The sequence below is a fragment of the Delphinus delphis genome, chromosome 3, assembly GCF_949987515.2.
Source record: "Delphinus delphis chromosome 3, mDelDel1.2, whole genome shotgun sequence".
In the NCBI taxonomy this organism is placed as follows: domain Eukaryota; kingdom Metazoa; phylum Chordata; class Mammalia; order Artiodactyla; family Delphinidae; genus Delphinus; species Delphinus delphis.
Window position 1 is genome coordinate 135363689 of NC_082685.1, and position 20066 is coordinate 135383754.

At 34.9% G+C, this 20066-nt stretch overlaps 1 protein-coding gene across 1 annotated transcript in view; it reads left to right on the forward strand.

Annotated features, from left to right (window-relative positions):
* The window catches only part of HCN1 (hyperpolarization activated cyclic nucleotide gated potassium channel 1), a 369251-nt gene that overhangs the window by 45590 nt on the left and 303595 nt on the right, over positions 1 to 20066 (forward strand). The window contains exon 2 of the mRNA XM_060007055.1: positions 2685 to 3108. Within this exon, the coding sequence (XP_059863038.1) occupies positions 2685 to 3108 (424 nt within the window). The remainder of the gene's footprint in view (positions 1 to 2684; positions 3109 to 20066) is intronic.

Consider the following 20066-nt stretch of genomic DNA (forward strand, 5'->3'; position numbering starts at 1 on the left):
ATAAGGTTTAATTGAGCTTCATATTGATACATATTGATGCCTAATGGCTTCAGTCCATAGTCAGCACCACATAAAAAGCTACGGTGTGTCAAACATTATTGCTAAAATAAAGAGTGGATGGCACTCATCCTTTTCATTTCTGTTGACTAAGAAGGATAGAGTATGAGTTTTCCTTAAAAATAGCTACTATCTTAGTAACAGAAATACAAGCATGTATGTAAAAGTGAGTATTTTTCAAAGGGCTCCTGACTGCTTTCCCCAAATTGGATATCTTTTGGTAAGCAAGGAAAGGTAGATGAATACTAAGTATGCTACCAGCATCGTGTGCCACAGCTTGTTCTCTGCTAGGAGCTGTGATTTTCATATAGTGTTTTTTTTTTTTTTTTAATCTGTAAAACCCTACACATTTGATTCTATAATAATCTTTATTTTACAAATGAAAAAAATTAGGATTAGAGAATTTAAGTAACTTGTCTCTAAATTAAGCAACTGTTGAGAATTTCTGGTTGAAGACAGCTGCAGTGGGAATGATAAAGGACAAATGGATGAATACAACTTACATCTACATGTTAGAAGCAAAAAGCCTCGGTAATTGATTGAATAATGAGATTAAGTAGATTTCAGGCCAGGGGTTATCTAGGATGGTTCCAAGGTTTCTGGCTTGCAAATCAGGTAGAGCGTTGTTCCATTCTCTGACACAGGGAATATCTGGTGGATGTCTGTGGGAGGGAAGGTGATGAGATTGAGCTTGGGCATGCTGTTTGACATGAGTGTGAGATATGCAAGGGACAGATTTAATAGACTGCTATTATAAGGATTAGGAGGATTAGAATACAGGAATGGACTGGAGATAATGCTTTTGTAGTCATCAATTATGAATTAATCATTAAAGACATGGATGAGTGTATAATATTGCCCAAAGAGCATGTGTAGAATAGAAGATAAAAGGGCTATGTGTAACACCCAAGGGAACAGCAGCCTTTCAGGGGAAAGCAGAGAGGAGGGCAGAGAAGAGACTGATAAGAGTGTCCAGTAAAGTGAAAATCCTCAGGGCACACACAATTTCATTTTAGAGTTCAGTGATGTCACTTTTTTGTGAAACAGCTATTACAATATTGCATCTGCCCTACATCTCTCCTCTGTCCTTAGTGTATTAAATGGCACATTTTGCATTTCCATTAGGAGAGGAGAAAAAAAAGAGAAAAAATTTCATTGAAATTGCCAGGGCATAATGTATGATTGACATGGGTATTTGTATACTTGTCCATAACTCTATAGGTAAGTTTTGACGGAAAGACTGGTGAAATCTTCAAAATGACAAACATTTATCTTTTATATAATCCTGGCGTGGGGGGGTAGAAAACAGGGCAGAGTGGGACTGTTATAGCTCTTTCTTGTACTACTGCTTTTAACCTAGGAGTCACTCATAATTAGGAATGATAATAACTTTGAAAGGTTCATACCTTACCATATGGTTCATATACCTTACCAAAATGTAGCCCAAATAGTCTAAGTAGGAGAATTAATGTAAAATAATATCTTGGTTAACAGAAATGTCATGAAAGTTTATACCATTTTTGTACCACAACTGCTAAGAGAGTACACCTTCGACTAGAATGAAGTAGCTCATGTTTCCAGAGACTATTTTATGACTATAGAGTTGTATTAGTTGATTTGTTTCTTTATTTTTATAAGTATATACTGTAACAAGTATAGTCTATTATCTAGTCTAAATACAGTGTCAATAGACTTTGAAAGAAACCAAATGAGAATAATACAATAATCTCTGCTGAATTTATTCTATATTAATAAATATTAACTATATATTAATGCTATATTAACCTGGAATAAATTTCCTAATTTTAATATAAGGTGGGATAAGAGTGTTTCAAAAGGTAGTTAGTAATCATAGCTGTGTTGAAAATTAAATCAGAAATTTTAAGGAAAGTATTGTTTGGAAAAATAGTGGCAATATATTTAAAGTTGTTCAATGAAGCAGTGACAAAGTGCAAATTTTAGCTAGATTCTAGTTTCAAATCTAGAGTCAGTTCAAGTATTTTCAGCCTCAGAACAAAATTAGTTTTCTCATTTCAAATTTAGAAGAATAAAGCATAAATATTTGGAGTGCTGTGAAGCTATGGAGGTTCTAGAATTTATGGTTGACCTAATCTGTAGTTCTAGAGATAAATCTGCAGTACCAATATTTTTCATGTGCCCTATTTATTACTGTTTATTCTAATCTATGATTGGTAATTTTACATATAAAGTACTTCAAAACACCTCCAAAGAGTCTTCTCAAAGGTAGCTTTTTTAAAGATAGATCTTCTGGATCTTCTCCCTTGTTTTCATCCATATTGTATATTAACTATAGGGGAGTTTATTTTTGCTTCTTTATCAGATAAATGGGGGTATGGGTGTTCATGAATTTATTTCTATAACATTTTATAGAAAGTAATTTTTAGAATTCTATAATCACAATGCCTTGCTTTAGGAATATATTAATTTTACTTAGATTTAACTTTATGGCCACTGAAGGAGCTACCTTATTTACCAAACTGACATTCCGTTCTTCTAGTCATTTATTTAACCATAAGTCAGTAATAATTTTTATGGTGGTGGGGGGCAGGGAGAACAGGCTGGTCATTGTCTACATCTTAAAATCTGATTTTTTTTATTTATTGTAGGTTTTATTGGGATTTAATAATGCTTATAATGATGGTTGGAAATCTGGTCATCATACCAGTTGGAATCACATTCTTTACAGAACAGACAACAACACCATGGATTATTTTCAATGTGGCTTCAGATACAGTTTTCCTTTTGGACTTGATCATGAATTTCAGGACTGGGACTGTCAATGAAGATAGTTCTGAAATCATCCTGGACCCTAAAGTGATCAAGATGAATTATTTAAAAAGCTGGTTTGTGGTTGACTTCATCTCATCAATCCCAGTGGATTATATCTTTCTCATTGTAGAAAAAGGAATGGATTCAGAAGTTTACAAGACAGCCAGGGCACTTCGCATTGTGAGGTTTACAAAAATTCTCAGTCTCTTGCGTTTATTACGACTTTCAAGGTTAATTAGATACATACATCAGTGGGAAGAGGTAAGACATATCTTTTACATTTTTAAAGCTACTATATCATGCGATTTAAACTATAACTTTCAAAATGAGCAACTGTGCGATATATAATGAATTTTATGAAATTCAAAAAGAAAAATTTCATTTTTTTTTTTTTTTGGTATGTAAGTGGTATATTTGTATCCTCAAAAGATATGGTCGAATACTGGATTTGAGTGAAGTGAAAAAATTAGTGATGGTAAAACGTTTGTCTTATGCCAATTCAGTCTTTTTTTTAAATGTCTTTATTGGAGTATAATTGCTTTACAATGGTGTGTTAGCTTCTGCTTTATAACAAAGTGGATCAGCTATACATATACATATATCCCCATATCTCCTCCCTCTTGCGTCTCCCTCCCACCCTCCCTGTCCCACCCTTCTAGGTGGTCACAAAGCACAGAGCTGATCTCCCTGTGCTATGCAGCTGCTTCCCACTAGCTATCGTTTGGTAGTGTATATATGTCCATGCCACTCTCTCAGTTCATCCCAGCTTACCCTTCCCCCTCCCCGTGTCCTCAAGTTCATTCTCTACGTCTGCGTCTGCGCCTTTATTCCTGTCCTGCCCCTAGGTTCATCAGAACCATTTTTTTTTTCTTTTAGATTCCATACTAATTTTTTTTTTTTAAAGCAAATCTACTTTAATCAACAAATTTTTATCTTAACCAGTGCAGCCCCTCTTCCACCATGGGAGATTGTTTTTATTTAATATCTAATATTAGTTTGTTTTATCTAACACATCAAGTACCATCTTTGACAAAGCTGTAGGGTCTGATTGCTAACCTAGTTTGTATGATTAGCTCTGTGAAATAATGTGGAATATGTTTCCTCTAATATTGAAATTTCAGAGAATTTGTGTTTGAAGAAAACAGATTTTTTTTTTAGTATTTCCAAGTTGTATGTGTAAAGACTGATTTTAGTATAATAATTTTGCTCATTCTTATTCTTTGCCTATAATTATTTATTATAGGTTCTCTCTACTAGTTCATTTCATAATACTGAAAAACAGCATACCCTGGAGGGAAATTATTACATAAAAACCACAAATACTACAGTGAATAAATACAGTGAATCTGGCCAATATTTTGCTGAATAGGGCATCTGTTGTTCTTAGGCAATTGGTGGGACCTGAAAGGGCTCAGCCAACTGGAGTTTCCAAAGATCTGAGTTAAATGTACCATCACCAAGCAAAGGAGGTTATGTCCCTAATTTCAGAGTCTGCATATTAACTTTTTGATTTTCTTTTCCTTCTAAATGTATCTTAAAAAAATTAATTATAACTTGAACTTTATTGTCTGCATAAAAATGAGGGTCAAAGAGGACTCCAGAGTGCCTAAACCTGCACTAAAGAAAACCATACGTTGGCTAGGAATGAATCGCCACTTTACTAGCTACAGAGATGCTTTTTAGGATGAATTATATTTTGGAATTTAGGTTTAAACAAGTCATAAAATGGAACTTCGGTGAACATTAGCTCTGCTTTCTGTGAGACTGTAACAATGTTTTGTGTGTGCTTGTTGATGACATTTTGGTTCCTAGGATTTCAGGAAATGACATACAATAATAAGACACTGCATAAGACACTGCTAAAAAGACATAAAAATGGATCATTCTTAAAATATGGATACGGATTATATTTAAAATAAGATGAAGCACATTTGAGAAATTGGATTCGTCTTATAATGTGTCTCTATATAGCACATTCCATCTAACATGTAAAAAATGTTTGGTTTTCAAACATTATTATGCTAATGTTAATATCAAAACAAGGTGATAATTGATAAAAATAGCTAATATTTATTGATGGCTTATTATATGTCAAGTAATATGTTTGATTCTTTACATGGATTAGTTCATTGAATCTTGCTAATAACTCTGGTTAACTTGCCCAGATTCACAGGGTTAGTAATAGGTGGAGCTGGGATTCTGACCTTGGCAACCTGATCTTGACAACCTGACCTGACCTTGGCAAAGCTCTTAACCACATAACCATATAGCTTCTCACCATAACATATATATTCTTTTAATGAGAAATACCTTAATATTACACCATTTTATATATATAATCAAAAATTGTAGGAAACTTTTCTTAACTGAACTTTGTGGTCCAAGCAACATAAAATCTGAATATTTGCTTCTTAAAACATGGTCACAAAAAATATTGTAATGAGTAGCCTGTGAGAAGAAAAGTCACTGATATAAATACTCAGTCAATTATAAATACAGTGGGCAATGCAACTATTTTCAGTGTCTTGTAGTTTGAACCCAGTTACCCTAGAGAATGGCAGAAGGATGAACAGATGGCATTCTACCAGATAAAATGGCAGGCTGTACAGTCATAGAAGAGCACACTGCTTAATACCGTTGTCCTCTAGTTCCTGGCAGCGGTCACAGACACCTAGGTCTGTGTAACTTGATGGTGTTTCAAAGATGCCAGGATATAATTCAGGAGCATCAGCTCACTGCCATCATTACTGTAAAATGCAATTTAATATGCACTTACAGACATTTGGTAACCAAACCCATTCAAGCTAGAGTTGTGAGTTGGCAAGATCTTTCTTATAAATAAATGACCTTGATAATAAATGAATCATAAGCTCACTTCATGAAGAATGTTTTCTTGATTATATGATATCCCCATATAATATCAATATATCATGGATATTTAATGTCTGTTAGTAACACTGCTAAGCAGAGAAAAAATACAGTAGTAATTAACTCAAATTTAATACGGATTCATTATTTCATCACCTACGTGACTGAAACCAAAGTCACAAAGAAACTTGAATGGTTCCAAATTGGTAAAGCTCTACCTGGGTTTTATAAATGCCACCAGGATGTGTTTACAAGTAGAAACACAACAGATAATCAGGTTGCTCTATGAGCATTTAGAATAAGAGTACAGAGGAAGATGTGGGTTCACCCACATGTCTTTGAGTTCTGAGTGTTTTAGTACCAAGCTGGCTAATGCTAAATTCAGCAAATTTGGGGAAGTAACGTGTGAAGTCTGGGAGCTGCCACCGTTTTAAATGAATCATTCCCAAGGAAAGTGGCTGCCTTCTATAGGAAACTGCTTCCATCTTCAATGAGACATTTTTTTTTCCGATCTGAATTAGTTCAACTGATAAACAACAGGAAGTGCCAAAGCCAGATAAATTAGAGAAATATTGTGAATGAAATACAGAAACTTTAAAATTTAGCCCTTATGTTACTATCCTTGCTAAAGTTGAATATAGTGGTTAATATAGAAGGAAAGAACTGATTTGGCCAACTGATTTATGAAACACATGGTGTTAAGAAGTCAGGGGGGAAGTTGGTTTCATGAGGCAATGATAAAATCAATGGCTTTAGGATGCACAATTAGGGCTCTCTGACACTGTACTGAAACTTTACATGTATGGCCAGGTGAGGTGAAAATCTGTGGCAATTGTTTAGATAAATCAGGTCAAAAAATTCCTTTTCCTGTAAACGCCCGAAAACAGAGGTGAATCTCTCCCACTCTTGTAATTTGGCTTAAAAAAATCATTCCCTTAATTCAACGTTGTTGTTATTGTTGTATTTCAAGTGAAGTCAGTGACCTGGGCCAGAGTGCTCTTTTGTAACCTATCACAGAGAACCCGTTCTCTGTGATCCTCCTAAAAGAGACATATGGTGAGGAAATCCTCAGAAATTAAATGGAATATTATTTACAATTTTTGCCATCACCAGCCACTGAAGAAATAAGGGGTAGATTAAGAGCTTAGTAAATAGGAGATTATTTAAAGGTGAAGAGTTCCAGGAGCATTGAATGCTGTAGCTGCTGATCCCTGTCATTTTATCAAAGGCAGATGATCCTTGAAATTATTAGATATTTTGGAAATAGTAATTGAAAAGAGAAATATTACTCTGTAATGGTTATCTATTTGTAGGATTCAGTGTCACAGAAAGTGGAAATCCTTCATGGGCAGTGTTAAAAATGGATGGCAAACACATGAAGCTCCTATAATAACTATGGCTTTGGAATACATACCTATAATATTTTAGTTTTCATTCTATATTTACTATCCCCTCAACTTTCCTTGTATAGATTTTAGCCCTCTCACAAATAACTTGCTTATTTTGAGGCAAGGAAGAGGGCTGTGGTTCTGATCTTCAAATATGTCTATAGCAATTTCAGATGAATGATGTGTCTGGAACGTTGCAATGCCCTTCTAGCAATCAGTATTAGATTTTTATCTTGCCTTAGAGGCAGATTTATGTACAAATTATGTTTAACAACAGAACATTAATAAGGAAATGTATTCTACAGGGAGCTAATACAGACTGCAGTTTCTGTCTTTGGTTAATTTTAGCATTCTAATTGGTTTAGATTAGAAACTAGCTCTTGCTATAAATTGCAATACATATTATAACTCCTTCCATTTTGTAGAAAACACATAGAATTCTAAGACTTGCCATAAGCAAACACCAGTGTTTTCCTAAACCTGCCCTCTGCTAGAACTTAAGGAGGTTCCCTATTGCCTATCACATCAAATCTGTGTTTCTTTGCTGTGCCTTCAAGGCTCTCCAGCAAACCGTTCCCTTGTCTCACCATTGTCACTTCGTATTTGCGCCCAACAGCTATTTTCTGTTTGTTTTTTAGTTTTATAATGCTTCTGGCAGAGAATGACTTTTTTTTTTTCTGCTTCTGGTAATTTTGCATGTGCCACACCTCAGATTTGGAAAGGCTTTCTTTTTCTATTATTCATTTAAAATTTATGCTCAAACTCATCTCCAGAAAATATTCTGCATTGATAGACTGCATTATAATGGTCAATACTTTTACTCTGAACAATTCTACTGTCTCTGCGTGCATTTGTTCATGCCCATAGCTGGGTTGTGAATACTTACTTATATATGCATTTCCTTTTCTTTTCCTGGGCATAAATGTCTGTAGGGAAGAGTCAGGGTCAACTTTTTGCCCTTGAATATCCTTGTACACTAGTATAGAGTTCTAAACACAATAGGCTATCTGAGTATACCTATCTGCTTACTACATGGCAATGCTCCATGTTCTAAATCCATTAAATAATTGCAAAGGTATATGTATTCTTCACTCCCAAGCATTTAGTGAATAATTTCTATATGCAGATGCTAAACATGAGAATACAAAGCATATCTCAGCTTTGCAGGAAAAACAGACATGTGAACAAATAATCACAGATGGTGCGGTAAGTGATGGCATAAAAGAGGGAGTGAACAACACAGCTTTTTTTGCAGGAGAAGAAAGCCTCAGAGATACTCGAACTGAGTTTTGAAGCTGGAGTCTGGATTACTAAGGTGAATAAAAGGGGGCAGAGGAGTACAGTCAGTAAGACATGAAGCATAAGCAGCCTAGCACAGTTCTGCATCTCTAGAGCCTAGGTTGCAAAGGCAGTGAGTTTGGAGGTATAGACAAGAAGTTGTGCTAATGATGGACTCACTCAGTAAGGTGTCATTGAGGCGTATTAGCTGAGGGATTTGCATTTTAGAATACTGCAGAGTTAACAGGATTGGAAACAACTGAGGATGGAACTAATAATATCAGTTAAGAGAGAGATTCATCACACATTTGCAGTTTTTATATATAGCTAGTGTCAGGCAGGATACTTTTTAGATATCTAAAGGGAAGTTTATCTTTACCAGGTATTCTTGCCATTGAAATATTTGTATCAAATAATAAAATATGATAAGGCCTTATATGAAGTATTTTTTGTAATGTTATAAAATTTAAATATTGATTATATTTGATATAATTAATAATCATTAATAGAATAATATATTAATGTGTTAATATAATTATATTATATTATTGATACAATTATATTTGAGTTTTGTATTTCACACCACCAGAAATGTGATGGTGTAAAATGGACCCTGTGCTAGAAATGAGCACTTATGGATGTTTATTCAAATTGTGCCTTTTATTTTCTATTTAATCTAGGGAAAAACGCTTAAAGTGACTTTTTTATGCCTACAACCTTAATAGAACAGTTGTGAAGTTCAAAGGAAATTAGATATATGGAAATTATTTGAAGTATTCAAGTTAATGTATGCCTATAATATTTATACATATGAGTATTCACGATGTCATCTTTCTCAGATTAGCACATTGACTAACAAAAACATTATTATGTGTGTGTGAGTTGCGTAATATTTTTTTCGGGCAAATATTGATTCTGCTAAAGACCACTAGGTGTCCTCTATTGGTTGTATTACTTCAGAGTTCTATATTCTGAAATACCAAAACTGTCTTTTTTGAAATTATTCATTTATACTCTCTTAGAATCACCTAATTGCTTGGCTATCTATGTCTAGATAAAATAGACGACAATGAATATTCATATATGTAAAGATTATTTCTCTTTATCTATACTTTCTCCTCAGGTTAAAGAAAGAGTTTGTTAAGTTCATTCTCTAAAAAATCATTTTTATTCCAAGAGAATTGTTTTCAGTATTATACTGTGTGTTTTTTTAAGATGGTATTTTTTTTTTGCGGGCCTCTCACTGTTGTGGCCTCTCCCATTGCGGAGCACAGGCTCAGCAGCCATGACTCACGGGCCTAGCCGTTCCGCGGCATGTGGGATCTTCCCGGACAAGGGCACGAACCCGTGACCCCTGCCTTGGCAGGCGAACTCTCAACCACTGCGCCACCAGGGAAGCCCTTAAGATGGTATTTTAACAGACACCCTGAAGTTCTAACGTACGGTGTAATGAGTTCTATTTGGATAGGCAGTATTATTAAGTCAAGACAGTTAAAAAGAGATTGACAAAGTATGTGTGGGTGTATGTGTGTGCGCGTGTGTGTTAGGGGTAAGATATATAATTTTATGAATGCTTTTTGGTTAGTACCTTGCAGCAGATCTATATAATCCTGATGCTTTTGACATGGAGATGTCAGTTTAACGCTAAAATATAAGATCAAATTTGAAATGTCCAGGACTCTATTTTAATATTAAAACATTAGAATTTCTTAATGCCCCATCATTGCCCAATCTATGTTCCTGTTTTGCATGTGTTTATATGCCTCCTTGGCTATATGTTGATAACTAGACTCATATTCCAAATTTCCAAACTATGTACCCTTATGCCTCAAAATCTACATGACATCTCTATAGAGATATCTTGTGAGTTCCTCAAGCTCAGTATGTTCATTTCCCCTTCAAGTCTCCTCCGTCTCTCTTGTTTCCTGTTGCTCAATTCAGAAATCCAAGAGGTATCCTTGACTTCTCCACTTTCATTCTCCATAGCTAACAGTAACCAAGTTCTACTGGTTCTACTTCTTGGAATGTGATTTGAATTCTAATATTCCTTCACTCAGTCCTCTCTATCACCATCCTAGTCCAAGCCAACATCAGTCATTTCTCTTTTGCATTTTTATAGTAGAGTCATTACTAGGTTTAAAAATTCTCCCTTGCTTATCTTCCTAGGGCCTCAAAAGTGACATTTTTGAAGAGCAAATATTACCATATCATTTACCTGCTGAAAATATTTCTATGGTGTTTCAGTATCATAAGGACAAATTCCAAAATTCAAGGTCCTTTGAAATCTGATTCTTTTACCATGTCAGCCTGGAAAACTGCTTGCTCATTATTATTATTATTTTAATAAATTTATTTATTTTGGCTGCGTTGGGTCTTTGTTGCTGCACGCGGGCTTTCTCTAGTTGTGGTGAGCGGGGGCTACTCCTCGTTGTGGTGCGTGGGCTTCTCTTGCGGTGGCTTCTCTTGTTGCAGAGCACGGGCTCTAGGCGCACGGGCTTCATTAGTTGTGGTACGGAGGCTCAGTATTTGTGGCTCACGGGCTCTAGAGCGCAGGCTCAGTAGTTGTGGCACATGGGCTTAGTTGCTTCTCAGCATGTGGGACCTTCCCGGACCAGGGATCGAACCCGCGTCCCCTGCATTGGCAGGCGGATTCTTAACCATCACGCCACCAGGGAAGTCCCTTGCTCATTCATTTTTAACTAGTCTGAACCTCTTTATGTTTGTCACATATACTGTTTTAAGGCCTTTACAAGTGTTGTTCACTTTTCCTAGAACTCTGTTCCTTTGGCCAACCCCAATTCATCCATCACATTTTGTTGCTATGACTTCTTTGACTTTAACTTAAGATACCCTGGGGTGGAATTAACGAATCTTTCAGGTAATGTTAGTTCCAACTGTAATATGCTGAAATAGCCTCACATGCTTTTGCTTTGTAACATTCATCACTTTTGTAATTTTCTTAAACTCTGCCTTCCCAACTATATATTAAGCTCCAGAAGGGCAGAAACCATAGATTTCCTGTATCGTCAGCTGCTAGCATAGTATCTGGAAAATACCGGCACAAGAGTACTTGCTAAATGAGTTAACTTATGCCCTCAAGGGAATTTCAATTCAGCAGATATGTAAACATTCAAACATGTAAGAAAAACAGTAGAATGTCTTAAATCCAATATTAGAAGCATTTATAGCTTAGAAAAAAACAAGAGAGAGAAATGTACTATGAGAGTGTGGTAGAGGGTAGAGGAGAGGCTCTAAATAAGGCATCCTAATAAATGTGGCCACTTTGAAAACCAAGCTTGAAAGTATATATCCTTCCAAGTGGGTAAGCCTGGGAAATATTCTAAGAGAACTGAGAAATCATGGATGAATTCAATCTAGCTCATCATTTATAGATGGGGATGATAGTGATTTTCTGCCCAATCTCATAGAATGGCTTTGAGGCTCAAATGAGATGTAATTGTTGAACATACTTAGAAACTATAAAGTTTACAGAAATGAGCATTACTGTTATCATAAAAGTCTCCACTAGTTTAAAATATGTAAAATCTCAACAGACAGTTCAAGTCTTGGCCCTTTAGTGTGCTTACTGCCTTTCTAAATATTGGAAGCATTACAAATACTATTATGCATTATTTCTGTCCAAAATATACCCAGTAAAGATTTGAAGCACTAAATGAGTCAGGCTAATTTAGGACAAAGTACATTCAGTCTTTCATTTCTCCAGAATTTCTGGAGAAATGTATCAGTTTTTCATTTCATTGTGCACACAGACATAACGTGTATTATGCGTGCTGTTATTTTAGACTCATCTGTGTGCTATTAGAGTGCAAACTGGGAATGCCATTGGTTCCTGAGTACTGGACCCAAAATTTGTGATGTGATTCTGTTTTAAACTTGAATTCTAGTTCAACTGCCAGAGTGTTTCATAAAAACACTTTATACTGTGTTACTTTAATTATCTGGGTAATTATCTCAACTGAAAAGGTCACTGTTTTTAGTCTTGTATACATATGTGATGCACCTGTCTACAAAAAGGAGGTGTGAAGAGACATGACTTAAATTGGAAAATGATACAGTGGCACCCAAGAATATTTTGTTGTTACAAACAATGAGGTGAAATTTAGCTCATCCCTGAAGGAAATGTTGAATATATAATCACAGAGGGAAAATATGTGCTTTTTTATTGTCAGTTAACAAGTCAGTCTTTCACTTTAGTCAGATACAATGTCAGAAGTGTTTTTATTAATTGGAAATATTTTGGAAAACAAAATTTTGCTTGCATTATGTCAAAAGTAGTAGTTAATTCAAATTTCATTGAGCAAAGCACAGTCATTGAAATATATGAGAATTTGTCATAGAAAGTCAGTTTTATAAGACATTATTAACTGTGTTATGAAAGCTCAAGAATAAATAAAATTAGAACCCTTGAATTGCACTGAGTAATGGATGAGAGAGACCTACTTTGATTTCTCTTTCTGTCTTGCTGATGTATACACTTTAGATTTTGTATTAGAGAAGTCGTGTTCTAGTGTGAAAGGGAAATACATTTGGTTGGTTATATAATTCTGGTGGTTATTTTGAGTTACGTCTACCATTTAGGCCATTTTTTTAAAAAGAGAGGCAAAATCTTTTTCTTATTACGTCTTAAAGTGAAAGTAGACATTGAGCAAGGCTTCTGGAAACTAGTCCCACAGTTTCATATAATTTAAAGCAGTTGTGAAGGAAGAGAATAGTAGCTATTTTGAGATAATCTTATTTGTCAGGAGTGGTGGAATCAAAATGGTTTTCCATTAGGGTTGGTCATCAGTGGGAATATTTGCAATAATATGCTGATTATTTCAATGTGCTGCTTTTTTCACGGTTACTGATGTGGAGATATGAGCTGGGTGAACATATGAAATAAAGGAAATTCAGCTGAATTGAAATGAAAGTCAGGAGTACCTTGCACAAGTCATTTCTAGACACTTTTCTCTCATTTAAAAAATGTGGATGATAGCTTCTACTTGGCTCATATGGTTGTTTTAATAATAAAAAAGAAAATTCATATGAAAGTGCTTTGTAGACTTTAAATTGAAAGTCTAAAGAACATAGTAATGTGAGATATAATTAGCCAGTCAAATTATTTTACTATCTTTTTCACAGAATCCCTGAAAAAAATGAAATTCCTATCTTCTTCAATATTTGGCATCATACCAGGGTGTAAAGGTAGCATTCAGATTGTGATAGTGTGTAGCATCCAAGAGCTTAACTCCCTGACAGTATCTAACAGAAATGTTTGGGGAATCAACTAATTTTGTGGAGGCTGCACTGTTTTAGTATGGGAAGCAGTTCTCCATTGTGTGAAAATATTAATCTCTGTGATACTGAGGAGAAGGATAAACATTCAGAAGAACTTCTTCCAACTGACTGACATTGAATCACAAGCATTCAAATTCACAGGTTTTAATAATACTGTACAGTTGGACTTCCTGGTGGTGCAGAGGTTAAGAATCCTCCTGCCAATGCAGGGGACACGGGTTCGATCCCTGGTCCGGGAAGATCCCACATACCACAGAGCAGCTAAGCCCGTGCGCCGCAACTACGGAGCCTGCACTCTAGAGCCTGTGAGCCACAGCTATTGAGCCTGCGCGCCACAACTACTGAGCCCACATGCTGCAACTACTGAAGCCCACGTACTCTAGGACCTGTATGCTGCAACTACTGAAGCCCGTGCACCTAGAAGCCCGTGCTCTGCAGCAAGAGAAGCCACCACAATGAGAAGCCCACACACTATGACGAAGAGTAGCCCCCACTCGCTGCAACTAGAGGAAGGCTGCGCGCAGCAATGAAGACCCAACGCAGCCAAAAAAAAACCCCCCAAAAAACTGTACAATTAAAAATGCTTCTCCATTTTTATTCAACCTGAAATTCAGAGAAATGCAAACTTAGATAGTCCTTAACCTGGCGTAGGTTTACCTCCCCTTTTCCCCCTGCATGTGGTTGTTGTAGAAGCAGAATAATTTTGTAATGACAATAATTAGTAAAAAATGCTAATAAAATTTGTTAGGAAAGAGTTATTGATAGATTTATGATATCTTAGGTGCACATATATTAATCATTTTAGAAAAATATTAGAACATGAATGGATTCAAAAAGTTGTATACGTATTTACTACCCTGACACACACAAAGCCAAGTTATGAGTAGTGGACTCTAGAAGTTCTAAGTGACTTGTTTTCTGTTTTCAGACATATCTTGAGACTTGTGACATTCATGACTAAAATTTCACCATTGGGGAATGATTCATTTCTGTTTCTTCAAGAAACGAAAGTTCTTATAGAACTTCAGATATAGTTTAAGCCATTACCAGGTAACATTTTAGCAGGCGATTTGTTGGCAGGTAGTGAGAGTAATTTGCAAGTAGTTGAGAGTAATTCTTACACAAAAAAAATAGGTATATGAATATGGGTTTCACAACTTGAGTGAGAGGTGCATGGGTGTGAGAGAGGGGTTCTACCACATTTGAGAAGTTCAGTTGGGCTGCAGAGGAGAGAGAAAGACACCAGCAAGTGATAAAAAAAAAAAAATTCACAGTTTTGCTGAAGTCTTTCCCTGTTGCCGTATTACCAGTATTTGCCTAATGTCAAGGACAAATGTTTTAATGTTTCTAACTGTTATTTCTGGGAGTTTTACCAGCTGAATCATCCATCCCCTTTTCCATTTAGTTGAATTGTTATTTCAGATGTTCCAAAAATCTCCCGTGTCTTCAAATTAGAGGCTGACTCTGTGGTTACAGATGAAAAAATTTCTAGTTAGCACATGTCCTAGAAAAATGCTGCTGTTTTTGAAAGAATTCTGTTTAGTAGCACATTTCTTAAATGTATGATTCTGTACGTCCAATTAAACATTGTATGTATAATCACATACTAACCATTCTAACGAAAAATAAGAGACTAGGTAATTACTTTCCTTATTCCTCATTTGTGAACTTCATATCTTTATATTCTTATCAGATATAGTATTTAATATATATTAATTGCTGAGCAATTAATTTGCTGAGCACTGTACTACATATAGGGATACAAAGATGAATAATCAAGACTACTGCTAAAAGGGATTTTGTAGTCTAGTGGAGGAATTAGAAAAGGAAATCAACAATCATGACAGATAGCTATTAGAAATTTTTGAATGGAAGATTTTGAGAATGATTATAAGACTGTATCTCAGCTAAGGCAGAAAGGCGTCCCCAATCAATTCACTAAGTCTGCTAAAGGAGCAGGAGTGGGGAGTGGTGGTGTCTGGGTCAGATATTTAACCTCCTTTGATTAATGAGTTGAAATAGAATGAGCTGTAAAATACCATGCTTCACTAAAATGTAAAATTTGTTGAGTTTTACAAACAGTAGAAACAATTTTATTTAAAGTAATATCAATACTGTGTTGAGATTGCAAAATGAGTCCCCATTACTGGACTATGAAACATTTTCATTTCATTAAAATCATACAAATTTATGAAAGATTTCTAAATGTAGAACGTTTTTTAGGAAGCAGAAAGGACATTATATTTAAACTTCATACATAATATTATAAACCCTGTAATTAGTGAGAGAATTTAACAAAAAGGAACATAGTTTCTCACTTGCTCACTCTCTTGTCCTCTTTTCTGTAGTACGGATGCTTTTGCGCAAGACTCCTAACCAGAAAATGTGTCTTCACAATTACTAAGTGAACAATCCCTATCAGATATCAAGAGACTGAAGGGCATTCAGGGATCTGGGTGCCCAAGAGCAAATCAGTTATTCTGTAGTTATGGAAACAGCAGCTCCATTCAAAATGCTTGAGTTTTCTCCACATTTCGCACATACGTATATTTTCGTTTGCCTTGTGGCCTCCCAGCTTCTTCCTGCGTTGAGTCGCCTGTAACATGGGTGACTGGTACAGGTACTGCTGTGGCTTTTTTTTCCCTCATGAGTCGGTCTGTTGATAGAGTCCACCTGCAAAGGGAATGAATTCTTTCCATCCAAAAGTATTCTCAAGAACAACTGTTTATTAATATTGTTTTTATTGTTGTTGTTACTGTTGTTGAGAGATGAAGTAGGCAGTGAAATTACCCAGAATCTCGGGTTAGATACCTGTTCTTTGAAGAAGTGAGAGGTCAGATGTCCCTAGCTCTATTTGTAGCCCTCAGGAAATCAACTCATTTCCCTGCCTACTGAGAAAGAAAGGTCCTGTCAATACTATGAGTTTCTTTTATCATCTTTACGGAAGCAGAAATTTTTCCCTGCCCTCTTCTGTCACATTTCCCATTAGAAGATTTGCTAACAGAGTGTAAGGAAAATATCTATTAGTCATTTTATTACAGCTGGGAAAAAAGAAATATAATTCTTGTGTCAGGAGAGACACAGACACTGTGGAGCCTTCACATAAGGCCAATACATCCTATTTCAGGACTTAAGGTACTATATGTCCCATTATTTCTTCATCTGAGGGATGGAGTATTGGGGGTGAAAAAATCAGTGTGATCCACCCCTTGGTTGGAGAACTTTTATTTTATCTATTCATTAATTGGTATATCATTTTATTTCTGCCTTCCAAAACAGAGAAAAAATAAATACTTGTATGAAAAAAATAAAAGCAATTAAAGAGATGACTAAATTCAAAATAGAACACTTCCAAATTGGCAAAATAACTTACTCAATTTGCAAGACCAAACATAACAGATTATCTTCCGTTTCACTTGATACAGATCTTCAGATGATAATTTATTTTATTCAGTTATTTTATTTGATGTGGAAAGAAAATGCTTCAGCTTAAAAATATAATTTAAATGTGATAAAATTTCACAATTATTCTATAAACATTTTCTCCCAAATTATGCTACTAAAATTTTCTTAAAGGAAAATAGCTCAATGTTTTTTCCAAAGAAAAAAATCAAAATAATTTTCTCACAGTTCAGTCATGTAAGCGTGTTGTCATTACAAACTTGTGGCTGCAAAACAAAATCAAGATGTCATCAAATTTGGGAGAGGGTTTCCTTAGAAGTGTTTCCCTCATGCTCTGAGCTTTTAGAAATCTTATTCAATATTCCCCAGTGTGTGGTCTGTGAGTTATTAATGGCTTCATGAAGACAAAATTTTCTTTTTGTTTTTTAGTGTTGAGAGTGTTATCACTTGGCCCAAGATATCTTAGTAGCTTCTCGTAGGGTCTTGGTGGGCAATTAAATGATCTGACTCAAAATGATATATATTGCTTTCTATAATTATTTGGCCCAGACTTGTCACATGACCTCACCTAGCCACAAGACGTCAAGAAGAGCAATCCCACCGTGTACCTGGGAGGCAAAGAGCTGGAGCTCTCTGCTTGATAGCATTACTTCAGTACTTGGAATAGCCGAGAGATGGAGACAGGGTGTGTCTGGAATGGATCACTAAGTTGGCCTGTGGCTAACTTGCATATAAACTTGGGTCTATTCAAAATAAAATCAGGGGTCTGCTTGATAATCCCATTGTTTTTCTCTCATGAATATTTCTGGTCTTAGATAAACAACCTTCTAGCTAGTGAATGATGTCATGATGGAGAAAACATGTACTTTTCTATAAACCAGTGATTATATCAGTTATTTATTAAATTATTAATCCTTTTTTGTTTTATTGAATAAATATATCATGGACTCAAACTATATGCTATGCATATAGATTATAACAGTACACAAAAAATAGTTTTTACTCTTAAATAGTAGCTTACAGTCTACTACATGATCCAAAATAAATTTTAACGAATAGGTCTTGCTCCTTCTCTGCTGTCCTGTGTTAGGTGTAAATATGACCAAAAACAGCATACAAGTGGTCTGGAAATGAGACAGATAAGATTTGAGGTAGGGTCTCCAATGAGTGGCATGTGCTGTAATTTAGACAAGAGCTGAGGTATTGGGGTGCCAATAGTAGTACTACCTCATGACATTTCCTAAACTCACAGAGTGCTTAGGAAACTGATGGACATTTCTTTAGGCATCAAAGGGAACTGACACTTACCCTGGGTGACTCCCTCAGAGATGCCTCTTGGGTATATCAATTATAAGGCAATCCTTATTTTACTTAGTTTTGTAAGTGAACTCAACCTTAACAGGAATTTAAATCACTCTATTAGTGGAAGTACTGATTTCCAAGCTTTAAAACATCAGATTTAGTGTGAGTTTAGTCATTTATTAAATATGGATGAATATTTGCATAATTCAGTCTCTTACCCATGCTAAAAAGAATTACAATGCTTAAATTTTAGACCTTTGCCCAATCGAATATAGAACAATAAGTGTTACGAATATGTGATAGTATCAGAATAATTATTTTACAAAGAAAATTTATTATACTGGAAATCTTGAGAACTCTTGAAATGCAAGCATTAAACAACCAAATCTTACGTGTGGCTCATGATATATCTATTTTCCTTAGAATATATTACTTTTGTTTGGACTTCATTTTTAAAATAATTCAGACTTGAAAAGTACTTAAAAATCAAATATAATTATTGGACTCTGTAGATATTACCACTAAATATTATCATATCTTTAATAATTTTTGAATTCTATATCTTGTTCCAATTTATCGAGACTTGTTTTATGGCCCAGAATAGGTCTATTTGAGTGAATGTTCTATATGTGCTGAAAAAAATGTGTCTCCTGCTGTTATTGGTTGGAATGTTCTACAGTTATCAATTAGGGCAATTAATTTTGTTATTCAAATTGTTTATATTCTTACTGATTTTATGACTGCTTGTTCTGGCAATTCTTGAGAGAGGGATTTTAAAATATGCAACTATAATTTTGGATTTATCCATTCCTCCTTTCAGTTCTAACAGTTTTTACTACATGTACTTTGAAGCTGTCCTATTAGATTCATACATAGTTAGGATTGTTATGTCCTCTTGATGAATTACTCTCTTTAGCATCATAAAATGACGTTTTTATCTCTGATATATACTTCGATATTAATAAAGCCACTCCATCTTTATATAATTAGTATTTGTATGGTATATATTTTTCCGTGTTTTATTTTCAGTCTGTTTTTATTTTAAAGTGAGTCTTTTGTATACAGCTTTTGAATTTTCCTTTTGTTTTTTTAATCACATCTGATAATCTCTACCATTTAATTTAAACCATTTACATATAATGTAAATTCTTTAATTGAATTTAAATCTGCCATCTTGGTATTTGTTTTCTCTTTATCCCCTATGTATTTTGTTATTTTTTCCCAATTTTCTCCCTATTTTTATATTAATTTAGTATTTTTTATGACTCTATTTGATCTCCACTATTGAACTATACCTCAGTTTTTTTCCAATGCTTGCTCTAAGTTTTACAACATGCATCTTTAGCTTATCACAGTCTACATTCAAATAATATTATACCATTTTACATATAGTATAAGAAATTTAAAATAGTATATTTCTGTTGTTCCCTTGCTGGCCTTTGTGTTGTTGTTATCATATAATTTACCTCTATGTTTGTTATAAATGCCACAATATATTGTAATTATTTTTGCTCCAAACAGATATTTGTCTTTTAAAGTATTTTTAAAAGTGAGTTTAAATATGCCCTTTGTGCTTTCTGTTGCCATTGCATTGTATAGATCCAAATTCCCATCTGGTATCATTTTCCTTCTCTCTGCAGAACTTCCTTAAACATTTCTTGTAGTGCTAGTCTACTATTAATG